This window comes from Syngnathus acus, chromosome 17 (genome assembly GCF_901709675.1).
Source record: "Syngnathus acus chromosome 17, fSynAcu1.2, whole genome shotgun sequence".
NCBI lineage: Eukaryota > Metazoa > Chordata > Actinopteri > Syngnathiformes > Syngnathidae > Syngnathus > Syngnathus acus.
The window spans coordinates 9,691,691-9,704,218 of NC_051102.1; the positions used below are offsets into that span (position 1 = coordinate 9,691,691).

The window sequence follows — 12,528 nt, forward strand, 5'->3', positions numbered from 1 at the left end:
GCAGGACCAGCACCTCCAGCAGCCACAGTTGTTATTGTGGTGTGCATCGCCGCCCTGGTGGTCATTGTAGTCATTGGCGTGTACAGAATCCACGCTACTCACCAGGAGAGCTACCAAGAGGATGGAGCCAAAGAACCTGAGCTGGACTGGGACAAGTCTGCACTCAACATCACTGTAAACCCTATGGAGGTAACTAGCGAACCTCATTTTGATGTAGTATGTGTACTTCATTACTTTGGTTAAAAAAAACAGAAGCAACAAAACTTCCATGTACGAAAACAGCAGTTCTGATTTTGTTTGGAATTCAGAATGTGAGAGGAGCTCATGCCCTCAGTGAAGAAGCCAGCCAAGAGCTGTGTAGGGGGGAAGAAGAGGATGAAGAACATGTGGGAGGAATGGCAAATGTGGAGTCGGATAACAGCGATGACGACGACGAGGAGGAAGAGGACGACGAGGAGGACGAAGATGAGGGGGCGATGCAAATGGAAAAGAAGAGGAAGCTCAAGTGGCACAATTCCTCCCTAACATATTGACCGCGCACACAAGCAAATATATGTCTGCACATGTACTGGACACACAGCGCTCTCCTTTCTCTGTCTTGCTTTACACAAACAAACACGCCCGCAGACCCAAGCCCTTGCTGTTATTTCCAATCAAACATCTCCCCCTGCTGGACAATATTTTAACTGCAGTCTAAATGGTATTCATGATGAAGCAACTCAGTGTGTTGTCGGGCATTGGCAAGGCCTCACAGCCAATTTAATATTATTGTAAGGCACTGTAAAATGAAGCCCAATTTAAATATTACCACTGCGCTCGGATTTAAAGAAAAGATTCTATTCAAATGTATTGCGCATCAAAGTTAAAGAAAACGGAACTGCACTTGGGCAGTGATTGTTTCGCATTTCACCGAGTTATGAATATCGCTAACTTATTGTGAGTAGTGACTTTGAAATGAAATGCATTTTTTCCAGATTACTTTTGTAGCACTGATTGTTTTTTTAAGATTGCGTTCGGAAGACTTGTGTTTGTATGTCAAATGAGTTTATTTACTATTGCGCACATTGTACAGAACAATCTTGTTTGAGTTGATTTTTACACCGCTTTATTCCCCTTCAACGTGACACAAGAGATGAGAAGTAGTTCAACTTTGGCTTTTGGTGTGTCCTTGTTTTCATCTTCAGCTCACACCTGACGTTTTGTGCACTTAGCTCAGAAACATCACATTGCATGACTACTATCAAAGAGAAACATACTTGCCATCAGATACCAAACAAAAATGTCTGAAGGTCAAAAGGTCAGAAACTCTGTTTCCGAATGTAGTCGGTCTTGTTAGCTGAAGACAGAGGTCACCGTTGTATCTGATCTCTTCACTTTGAATTCCACTCCAGTGCCTCCAAGAAAACTCGAAAAAACGAGTTTTAAACTTAGTGTTTAAAGTGCTGTTTTAACTCCCTGCAAAATATGAACAAGACTTGTCATAACAAAAGAATTTGTCACTAAGTTACCCCTTGAATAACCATCAACCACTTGAATAACTTCATAATACATGACCATACCCATCATTCTCCTTGTTAACGCTTGTTGGGCTGGTTGTGACGTCATCATTGTGAGCCATTTGTCATGTCGTGCAGAGCAACTCATTTACATACATTAAGCGAACCTTGTAAAGGAAGTTATGAGCAGTTCTTTTGTATATATTGTTTTCGTATTTTAAACAAATGTTCGATATTTCTCCCTTTGTAGTGGTCATCCCACTGCTTTCTGTATATTGACCAATAAAGACTTTAGAATCTATACAGCGTCTTGTCATTGAACCATGTTGAACATGTCACTGTATTCTATTATTTCACCACTAGATGGCCCAATTCTCTGCCATAAGTAATTGTTGTATTTGAAACGCTCGACGTAGACGAAACTAAAGCTTGACGTTTTATTTATCCATTATGCTTACAACGGACGCACAAAATGTAAAACTCCAGCCTACAATTTGAGAATAAAACATTTATTACAACATTATACATCAAGAACAATATTTGGTGCATTATTATTGGGTAAAAATAGCTCAAAGGGGAATGCTCAGTTTGGCTGGTGAGGGGAATAATTGGCATCAATGGGACCCACATTGGAAAGGTTAAAAAACTGTTTTTTTTTGCCTTGAATTAAACATTTGTCTCTCACTGAGGCAGAACTTCACAGAGCAGTACAAATGTAAACGAAAGCCTTCACCTGACAAAGCAGTGTCATGAATAATATCCTTCAGTTTGTCCAACTCAAAATGACTTCACAGAAAAGAGTGCATGCAACTTCAAATGGCCTCAGACATGGATGTAATGTAGCATGCGAGAAAGTAACATCGGTAACAGTTGATGGCACATCTTTACTCGGTTGGGGGGGGGGGACCAAATACTTTTTCACCCTCACATAAAAATATTTGAACACTGACAAGAGTTGTTTTTTGAACTCTCAAACTCTTTGATGAGGAAAATATTGGCAAGATTTTAACATTTAGGTCATCCCAATGTCAAATTTGTCAATATAACCAATGAAAGGGTAACTGACAATTTGGTATTTAAAGACTTTAGATTCAAGGGTCATTTGATTGTGACTGGAAAATGTGTGTTAAAAAGTGTCAGGAATATAACTGCAAGGATATACATTTATAAGTCATTTTAACACGGTTTGAATATACTTTACTATAGTTATCAGCAGTTCAGATCCCAAGTGGGACTGAATGAACAAGTCAAGAACCAGATGGCTGCTGTTCTCAAGCTGTCCTTCGCTTCCTTCTGGACAAATTCAAGTGGTGCCACGAATAACCTGTCATAAGAAAAAAAAAAAAATTATTTAAAAAAAAATAAGCAGGGCAATAAGTGCAGCCTGTCAATGAAGCTGCTCCTCTGCCAGGGGCCGGTGCTGTGCCGATGCTTTTGATTGGCCAGCAGAAGCTGACCAGCGTGTTCGATGTGAATTAAATCATGGCAACATTTGGAAGGATCTTACTCACTTCATCATCTTTTCAAACGTCTCCCTCTCCATCGCCCTGTTTCTGCATCTGGGCCTGCATCTTGGCAATCATCTCCTGCATTCGTCTCAACTGGACGACACATAAAGTCATATTTAATTCGTTTGCTCCTATCCCCTCCAAATGGCAGAGGTATTGCTGTATTCATCTGTTGCAACACCCACCTCAGCCTCCTTCTCCTGCAGAATCATATCCTTGTCCATTTCCTCCGGTTCCGGACCCTTTCTGCAGCAGTCACATAGTGGCACAGATTACTCAAATGCTAGTTTAAAAGACAAATTGTAAACCCGTGTGTGGGATTTTTTTCTTCTTCTTCTAACTACTCACAAAACGATAGGGATATTTGGCCTCTGGGTGAAATTTCAGGATGACCCTCAAATCCACTTTCATTTTTACAGATGAACTTAACTTTTGGAAACGTTTGAAGGCATGTCTGTTTGATTTATTTGAGTTGTAAATTGTGTCTGAACCTTTGGCACAACTTGCTGTTCTCTAACAAGGTGCTGAATGGCAAAATTCAAATCAGGCGTTTGAGCATTGACAAGTTCCAAAAGCCATCCCGAACATTTTGTGATTCTGTGAATAAACTAACCCCCCCCCCCAAAAAATCAAAGTGTAAGTGATGTGCACTGGTTATAAAAGTTGGTTCTGGGTGAGGTTTAAATGGCAGGAGTGCAGCTACTAACTATTAGGCAAACATGACAAAAGCCACATTAAGAAAAGTGGGGAAAAGAGGAACAGTGGGTTAGTCGAGTAGTCCGCTAGAGGAAAGTGGGCCTCAAAAGACCATAAGGGTCAAGTTGGAAGAAAGGCAGCAGCAGAAGCAGCAGGTGGAAACGTCAGGGGGAAGAGCAAGACCTCCCCCACTTGAAGACGAACTACAAAACAGTACCTCCAATGTTCCATGTAAAACCAGTCCTTTATCCCGGATTGGCTTTCGAGGGGAAAACTGAAAACAACTTTTTGGGAGCTATTGTGAGGGTAATGATTGATTTGTTAAAATGGCAATTCTGCTCAAGTCGGCTACAGACCGAACTGTTGACAAAGCAGCAGCTCAGTGTAATTAAACAAATATTTCATAAAATACAGTAATTTAAATAGATTAAAATATACCAAATATACTCTTGTACTTTTTGTCTCATTTTTAAAGAATCAATTCCTATTGTTAAAATGTTTCATATATACTTCCTTTAATTATAATACATTTGCCACATTATAATAGAAAAAAAATGACCGTAGCTGTAATAATTAACCAATTAATTTAAACCTGTAACATGTAAGTGCTTGATTTTTATTTATTTATAATCAGTTTAAGGAGAGAAATGAAAATGGCTTTACTTTGCCCAGCTGCTTGCCAGCGTCGTTGACATGCAAACTGATGAGTTAGAACTCCAGTACAACTGACACGATGAGAAATATAATGGAGGTTATTTCAGAGTAAATGCAAACTACATCTAGAAATGATGTCATCTACTTTGATAGAGAAACAATGACTTCTGGTTGCTGTCTATTTGGACCCACATGTGTGTGTTGAGGTCTTACAAATACAAATAACGGTGTTTTTCTGAGGGCCCCGGGGCGGGGGGGAGGCGGTGCAGAGAAGCAAGCAGACAGACAGGTAGTACGTACGCAGGAGACAGAGGCAGAATGTAACCATGGGAGGACAACCTGCCGCTGCGCTTCAGGCGATCCGAGCGGAAGTTCTCGTAGTGCAGGTCTTGGGTCACTTCCTGCAGATCTTGCATGTGGGTTCTGTGGAGTTGTGGAAAATGCCAAAAATATCTTTTAAATCGCTAACATTTGGCCAGCTATTGAGTGTCTGTGCTTTCTTATGGCAGAGGTTCGCAAATAGCAGTTGTGCTCACATCAGCATGGTGCGCAGCTTGAGGAAGTCATTGTGCTCGGGGTTCTCCACCTCCACCACACCCCAGGGGTACAGGCGACCCCGCACCTTCTTCCCCTTGGCCTCGATCTGCTGGTTGGAGCCTACCACCGCGAAAGGGATGCTCGCCTGGGGACGGTCGGCGACTCATATGAGCGGGGTGGCTGGCTAATGAACAGTTTTGTGCTTTCAGTGAGGACACGTTCGTTTACCTTGAGGATCCTGGTCTGCTCTTTGAAGTCTTCATCCTCGTCCGACTCGGCGTCAGGCAGGTGGTAAATCTTGATACCGTGTTCATCGATTTCGTCCAGAATCTGAGCAGGGTCACACATTCAGCACGTGATCCTAGTAGCCGGCGAGCCTAACGATAAATCGCGTGTTGCTCACTCTGCGCTTGAGCCGCTCTCTCTCTCGGAGGGTGAGCGTGTCCGCCTTGGCAATGACGGGAACCACGTTGACCTTATTGTGGATGGCCTTCATGAACTGAACGTCCAGCGGCTTCAAGCTGGGAGGAGCGGGGAACAAGTTGAGCGCAAAGACGGCGAGTGGTGTCGGTCGGCGGCCGGGCTCACCCGTGGCCGAGCGGGGAAATGAAATAGAAGCAGCAGTGAACTCTGTTGTCGACGATGTGACGCCGATTGAGACCGCTCTCGTCGTGGAGGTAGCGCTCAAATTGGTCATCGATATAGCTGATAATGGTGCTGAAACTGGTCAAAGAAAAAGTCTTGTATTACAGTCAAATGTTGGTGCTGTCACAAATCATAATGAGCTCCCAATTTCATACCAGTCCTGGCTGTTGATGGCGTCTCCATATCCGGGCGTGTCCACCACAGTCAGACGCAACTTGACGCCGCGCTCCTCGATTTCCACCGTGGATGCCTCGATCTGAACCGTCCTCTCGATTTTCTCTGTTTGGGAACGAAAGCGCGTGACGCTCGGCAAGGTGACCGCACGAGCGGCCTCGCGCTGGTGTTCTACCTGCCGCTCCTGGGATGATTCTCTCGGGGTAGAGGTCGGTCAGGAAGAGGCTATTGATCAGGGTAGATTTCCCAAGTCCAGATTCACCTTTTGCCACAATGAAGAGTAAAAAAAAACAGCTCAGTGCTCAATGCATCATTATGCAAAAAGTTGCCCGATACAATCAGACAAGGAAGCGGATTTAGTAACTGAAATTTGACCTCACCACACCTATTGAGAGAAAGTAGCAGCGTGAGAACTGAATGTTGTTCAATGTAATATAATAGTACATTGAACACACTTCCTGTCAGCCAAACTCGCGTTCTCGCCCCATGCAACCATTTGATGCGTTTCCAACGGAACAATAATGTACATCTTTGCTAAATGTGCGATTGTCTAGTCTTGCAAAAAAAATTGTTTTAATTGACTTGAAATAACAGTAAGTAGCAGAAGATGAACAGGAACTATAAATAATGATTTAGTGAGGTGATTAAAAGAGCGAGCGAGCGAGCCTCGTTCTCTGTTTGTAACAATCCCCGAAGGCGCGCAAGACACATTCCACTCTGGGCTTATTTTAAAGGAAAAAGGATGAGCAGGGAGCTTTCACCCTCCCTCTTTCCCAAGTGGGGGAGGGGCGGGGGGGCTCGGGTGAGTCACAGCCTTCACATCAGAAGTTTACAGACTCCAGCTGAACAACTCGACTAATATGTCACTTGCAGTCCAAAAGTTCAACACAGCGGTGTTTTGCTGTGTAGTTTTTTTTTTTAATTACTAAAAAAAAATCCCGTGACAGATTAATGAAACCAAATACCACCCAAAGTTTAATATGGATGTTGTGCACAGAGTCGTAGCCTTACCTACAACCATAAGCGTGAACTCAAAACCCTTTTTAACGGACTTGCGATGAACCTGATTGGGCAGGTTGGCAAATCCCACATACCCCGGTGTCTCGGGGTTGGTGAACTGGCCCTGCTGTAGAAACAAAGATAACTTGAATTTAATTGAGAAGACAAAGTAACATTTCAGGTCACATCTCTTTTGTAGGCTTACCTTCATTTTGTCACCTTGCGACATGGTTTTTCTTCACTGCTCCTTCAAAGACAGAAGAGCAAGAAAACGTAATGCCTTTGCAAATCCATTTCAGAATGGTAACAGGAGAAATAGATTCATGCATGATTGCTTACAAGTCTTGGAAGTGCGAGAGACAGGAAGTCTGGTTTGCTTTGCGAGAGAGCTCGAATGTCACCCCCACCCCCCCACACATGATCTGCTTTTTTTTTTCCTTTAAGTTTTATTACAACTTGTGATATGCTTCTTTGGCTATTATTATAAAGTGGCAACAGGTCCAATTTAAACAGTAAATGTTTTCACATGCTGAGTAGTGGACAGTAAGTAACGTTTCATGTTTCAACTTTTCTTAAGTTTTTATTCTCACCTGCCATCAAATAAGCAACAATGCTGCAATCTGGCACAAAACATTTCTACTTTTGAGGTATCAATGTTTGTCCCCAAACGGTGCCTTGCTGTTATTCTACTGTACTTTAAAGCGTAGCAGTCAAACAGGAAATCCAACAAAAGACAAGAAGAAAGAAAAAATCCAGATTTTGAATGCATGTGCAGGCTACAAAATTTCAGTTTGTACTACATTTTGACGCGTAGAAAAGTGGACTGTTTAATTATCGTAGGCGCTCTTTATAACGGTGAACGCTCAAGTGGGTGTGGAACATAGCTCATGGGTAACATCCGCAAAAATTAAAAACAAATAATCAACGTTTCATCCCAAAAAGATGATGGAGAAAGGTCAAAATCAGACTGGTTAACTTAGAATTCTTAGCATAATCGATAGCATCGATTACTCCCTAACTAGCTGATTAGCTGCTCCCTGTTGAACTCGCGATGCTAATTTTAGCCAACTACCCGACAGCGAACAGTCTTATGTGGTTAATTTTTTTTAAAAAAGTGCTGAGATGGTGGAATTAAACGTTACCTTCAGCGTCCGCTGGAAAATTGAGTACGAAGAGGACAAAGAGGAGGCAGAGAGCGGCGGCGGGGAAGAAGAGTTTAGCTTGGCGGACACCTCGAATTCTTCAGATTCCGGTGTACACAGCTTCCTCCGAGCAAACACACCGACCACCCACAATGCACCGCGCGGCATGGGTGGCTAAAAGCGTTGGATATGTACGTCGACGTCGCCGCCATGTTGAATGTGGAAAAATCAACCTGTGACGAGGCGTTGCTCCATTTTTCTTTTATCATGGCTCCACTATCATTTGAATAAATGCTTAGTTAGTCCCTGCTGGTCAATTTACACGTTTACAATATGGTCAACATGGCTTTTTAATCTCGGGGTATGATTCTTTTAAGGATGCACGTGTCTTGGGTTCAAGTCCCGGACAAATCCAATCAAAGCAGTAGTTTTGCTTTTTTTATTTTTTTATTTTTTTATTTTGCAGTTATAGTTCACAATTATGAAGTTCTGGATCTTGGCTTTCTTTCCAATGTGGAGTTTTCATATGTATCTTGATTAAATACGGTTTGACACGAATGTCAGCGAACAACAGTTTGGAGGACCCGCATGGCGGTTGAACCGACTTGTTCTTCTATCAGCATCGAGACTTAAATCCAGCTCCGGGGCTCAGTCGGCTGGAAAATATGTTGCGTAAAGCCTTTCTGCCTGTCTATCTGTGTTTTTCTCCCTCTAGCCTCCATAAGAGCCATGAGATAAGTTGGTAAATAGCAGTCTATTCCCTTTGCTGTTGCAGCAGGCATATCTTGAGCACATGGCGAAATAACATTATTTCCATAAGCTTCTTAGTTGCTCTGGGCTCTGTCATTTGTATGGTGGCTGCATGTGATGACTTCAGATGTGATTTAAAATACATTACGAGAATGTCCCCACTCTTGTAACAGGGGCAAAGGGGGGTTTGAGGGTTTTTGGTGAGTGACTTTTTCGGTAGGTGTGTCTATCATAGCCTTCCACTTTCCAAACAGAACTTGATTTACATGATGAGATCTTTTCAATCCGATGCTGTCAGTGACAATTGCTGTACCTCATTGACTGCTGACTTGTTTATATTACAAACTAGCTGATAGGGACCACCTCAGGTTTATCCTCCCGGCCCCGCAGGAAGTGTATTAATTTCACCAGGTCGTATGAAATGATTTGTTGGGCAAAGATCTCTTTTCCACTCTCCCCCTCATCTCTGTCAACCTCCCCCAGGGTCAAGCAAAGCATATTCTACTGTCAAAATGTCAGGAGGAAAGCTATTAAAAAGCTTGACTTTTCTTAAGTATCATGAGAATAAGTACATGGTTTAGTGAAATCCCTCCCTAAGCGCACTGAAAATCTTTTCCTCCTGAAATATTGCCTAATGGACGACTCAGGAGTGTCAAAAAGAGCGTTGTTAGCCAAGAATGCACTTTTGGGGATTTGATCCGTTTATATTCCGAGCGGAAACAACAAAATCGTGACGTGGAAGTGTGATGGAACTTTTTAGTTCTATAGAAACTTCTGCTTTGGTTCATTATGACAATATGGAACCTATCATTTTATTACTGTGTAAGTCAGTGATGTGAATCAAGGGGATATCAAACTTTTTTAAAAGAGCAAACTACTGTGCTGCTAAGCTATGCTAAGCTACTAAGTCACTTGTGAATGTTTTCAGAAAGCAACAAAACAACAAAGCTTGACTTGATTGACTGAATCTACACACACAAAAACCGAATGAATTAAATATTTGCATTGTTGCTAGCTGGCACGCAGCGGTTCGCGAGTTGAACAGACGTCCTTCTTGCTCAGACTCTTCTCCCCGTTAATTTTTGTCTTTGTGTTCACCTGTCCATTTCTTTCTCCACCGTGATTCTATAATCCACCTGAGTGCATGAACGACAGTTTTGACATAAGAAGTAAAGATAGACAGACTTCCCAAGGAGAGGGACAGTATCTTTAGAGCCTGGGGATAACCGGATTACCACAGTCATTTTGTGCGGCTGGCACTTTTTCTTATTACCCGTTCCAACTAACAACACCCCCGGCCCGGCCCTTCCCTTCTGCCTGTTCTTAGAAGTCACACCAAACACAGACAAGTACACAATAGAGCACACTCCAAGTTGTAGAGACAGCAGCGAGACCTTCTCTGCTGGCTTAAACGCTATTAGAAGAAAGCACTGGCCTACATTTCATCTCTATGATGGTCTAAGAACAGTGTGGGAGTGGTCAGTGTTTGGATGTGGTGATGATGGGATGCGGAACCTCCGGCGCCAGGCGATAAGAGCCCGGCTATGAGAAGATGGATCGGCTGGGTGACCCCTGCTGTCCGTCACTTTATCCCTGCAGCCCTTCTGCTGAAAATGTCTTATCACAAGTGCTGCCGCTGTGTGTCTGCACTGCTGGATCTTTCAGAAACATCGGCTTTTGATTGAGGGGAGTAAATGGAATAAAGACCCCCTACTGCAGTGTTGCCTGACCTTATCTGCCAAGGCCAATCGGATTTGACATGAGAAAAATCTCATGGCAGTAGCAGCGTATGACAGAATATTTACTGTAATTCTAATTTTTTTTCCCAGATCTCAATTTTTTAAATGTTTTTGACAACTTCCACTCAAAAAGCAAGAATTCCCGACAGTTCGGCCTGCTCACTAATCCATCAATGTCATTTCAATAACATACGAGGAGGTTATAAAGTGTTTGATCAGATAAGCTATCATAATTATGAAAATGGTTAAAAGAAATCAATATTTACTCCAAGGACCAGTAAATTATGGCTGTGATTAATATTGATCTTGGAGGAGAGGAGGTTGAAGGGGGTTAAGCTACTTTACGAGCTGTAGCATAGTTGAAAATAGGAAGCCTGCAATGCATGATGGGAAAGACTTTAAATTGGTTTGTTTAGAGCAGAAGAACCTAGCGTGATTGAAAGACGACAACACAGTCACTTTCCAGTATAGTAAAGTCAGGGCAAGAATCAGATTGATGGCATTTCCATTCATTTCAATGGGGAAAGACGATTTGAGATGCAAATGTTTTGAAATATGGGAAAAATGAAGGATTACATGTCAAATGCTTCTCTTAGGCAGATTTCTAACCGTTTTTGTAGTCATATTGTGGCCCATGTTACATTCTACGAATCATTTCTTTAATATGTGTCTCATCAGCGATTTTGTGAGGCGTTTAAGTGTCAAAAGGGAGGGTAAAGCCGGGCGTCTCAGAAATGTAGTCTCTTTTTTTTTTTTTTTTTTACTTGAGTGGGATTACAGTGCTCTCTTCTTCTCATTGGCTTGGCCCACCGTGACAGTGGAGTAGAGATGAGAGCTTGACATGCTTGGTCTCTTCCATAACAAGCTTCCAACTTACAAGCAGCACTTGTCCTTCAAGCAATTAAGGCGCACAGAAAACATTGATGGCGGATTTATTACCCCCTAATAGAAGCACATGACGTTTTTTCTCCTCCTTTTTTTGTGTGGAAAAGTTGACCTCCTGAATTGTTTTAAATGAATGTGTGGTCGGATTTGGAAATGCCCAAACCTTTAGCGCACATCAAGAGACCCATGAACGCGTTCATGGTGTGGTCCAGGGGTCAGAGGCGCCAGATGGCCCAGGACAACCCAAAGATGCACAATTCGGAAATAAGCAAGAGGCTGGGCGCCGAGTGGAAAAAGCTCAGCGACTCCGAGAAGCGTCCTTACATCGACGAGGCCAAAAGGCTCCGGGCGCAACACATGCGAGAACACCCGGACTACAAGTACAGACCTCGGCGCAAACCCAAAACTCTTCAAGCGGAGCGCCTCGTTTTCCCGCATGTGGAGCCCTTGAAGGGATTCTCCGTGGACTCGTCCTTTCTCATCCACGGGGATAAACCTCCCACTCTCCTGGCGCCGTCCCCCGTGAGACATCTCCATCGGATGGCCGAGTTCCAGCCGCCTCTGAGCGGCTACAGCGCACCCGCCTTCGGGTACCACTCCGGGGCGGTGGTCGGGGGTTTGGCTTGTCTCGGACAGCACACCCACGCGTCGCCTGGTAGCCCCTATGTGGTGCCGTGCAACTGTGGAGCGTGGTCGGCGGCCGGTGTGCAGCCTCAGGTGGCTTACATTCTACTCCCGGGAGGGATGAGCAAGAGCGGCGTGGACGCGTACGCAGCACCCGGAGCCAGTGCGTAAATGACCAGTGCGTAAATGGAGTGCAGGCGGGGACACCATCATTGAGAAATCGTTGCTGGCTATAGAGACGAATGAAGTTGGTTGTGAATAACTTTTCAGAGCAATTCCGTGAAATTGGATAATTTCCCAAGGTTTGCAGTGACTGCTTTAAAAGGGTTAGAATCTGGACACGCCCCCTCCACGACTTTGGTATTGTTTCGAGTCTTTGTTGTCTCTGTCAAAAAAAAAAAATTCGGACAGAATGTTCATTCCATTAATAAGATAATCCTGATACTGAATCTGAATTACTGTGTGCCATTCTGAAATTGTCTCAATAAATCCACCTGCGGAAAGATTTAACCAAAATGTGGTTTTATACAAAGAACCACCAGGTGGAAACAAGAATATATTGGAAAGCTTGCCGTATATAATTTTTAAAATGACCAATCACCAATTCACCGGACAATTTGTAAATGCTTGTCATTCTTTTGCGTACCACTAGAGGGAGCCAGCACACCACTTCAATCAG

At 43.3% G+C, this 12,528-nt stretch overlaps 3 protein-coding genes across 4 annotated transcripts in view; 2 read left to right on the forward strand and 1 right to left on the reverse strand.

The window, feature by feature from the left end:
• clstn2 (calsyntenin 2) overlaps positions 1–1,797 on the forward strand; it is a 53,635-nt gene extending 51,838 nt beyond the window's left edge. Inside the window, exons 17-18 of the mRNA XM_037275947.1 lie at positions 5–189; positions 309–1,797. Of these exons, the coding sequence (XP_037131842.1) occupies positions 5–189; positions 309–533 (410 nt within the window). The 3' untranslated portion in view covers positions 534–1,797. The remainder of the gene's footprint in view (positions 1–4; positions 190–308) is intronic.
• A 187-nt stretch (positions 1,798–1,984) lies between these two features.
• sept2 (septin 2) lies at positions 1,985–7,997 on the reverse strand. Of its 2 annotated transcripts, none has more exons than XM_037276268.1 (13): positions 7,852–7,997; positions 6,915–6,956; positions 6,722–6,836; positions 5,886–5,972; positions 5,692–5,815; positions 5,480–5,614; positions 5,295–5,412; positions 5,120–5,221; positions 4,891–5,036; positions 4,694–4,777; positions 3,190–3,250; positions 3,008–3,097; positions 1,985–2,820 (listed from the first exon to the last, which is right to left on the reverse strand). In XM_037276268.1, exons 2-12 carry the CDS (start codon positions 6,936–6,938, stop codon positions 3,020–3,022), a joined length of 1,074 nt encoding a protein of 357 aa, XP_037132163.1. In that variant the 5' UTR covers positions 6,939–6,956; positions 7,852–7,997; the 3' UTR covers positions 1,985–2,820; positions 3,008–3,019. The 2 variants fall into 2 exon arrangements, with proteins under 2 accessions (XP_037132163.1, XP_037132162.1); XM_037276267.1 differs by having other exon boundaries at positions 4,655–4,777.
• A 3,151-nt stretch (positions 7,998–11,148) lies between these two features.
• Positions 11,149–12,245, forward strand: LOC119137370 (transcription factor Sox-14). The gene has a single exon (XM_037276634.1). It carries the CDS (start codon positions 11,355–11,357, stop codon positions 12,018–12,020), a length of 666 nt encoding a protein of 221 aa, XP_037132529.1. The 5' UTR covers positions 11,149–11,354; the 3' UTR covers positions 12,021–12,245.
• The last annotated feature ends 283 nt before the right edge of the window (positions 12,246–12,528 follow it).

Excerpts from the sequence above, each read along its gene's own strand:
- sept2 (XM_037276267.1), bottom strand. The coding sequence starts at position 6,938 with ATGTCGCAAGGTGACAAAATGAAG. Across the intron at positions 5,816-5,885 it reads AATCATCCCAGGAGCGGCAG|AGAAAATCGAGAGGACGGTT; the intron begins GTAGAACACCAG and ends GTTCCCAAACAG. Across the intron at positions 5,222-5,294 it reads GAGAGCGGCTCAAGCGCAGA|ATTCTGGACGAAATCGATGA; the intron begins GTGAGCAACACG and ends GACCCTGCTCAG.
- LOC119137370 (XM_037276634.1), top strand. The coding sequence starts at position 11,355 with ATGAATGTGTGGTCGGATTTGGAAATGCCCAAACCTTTAGCGCACATC.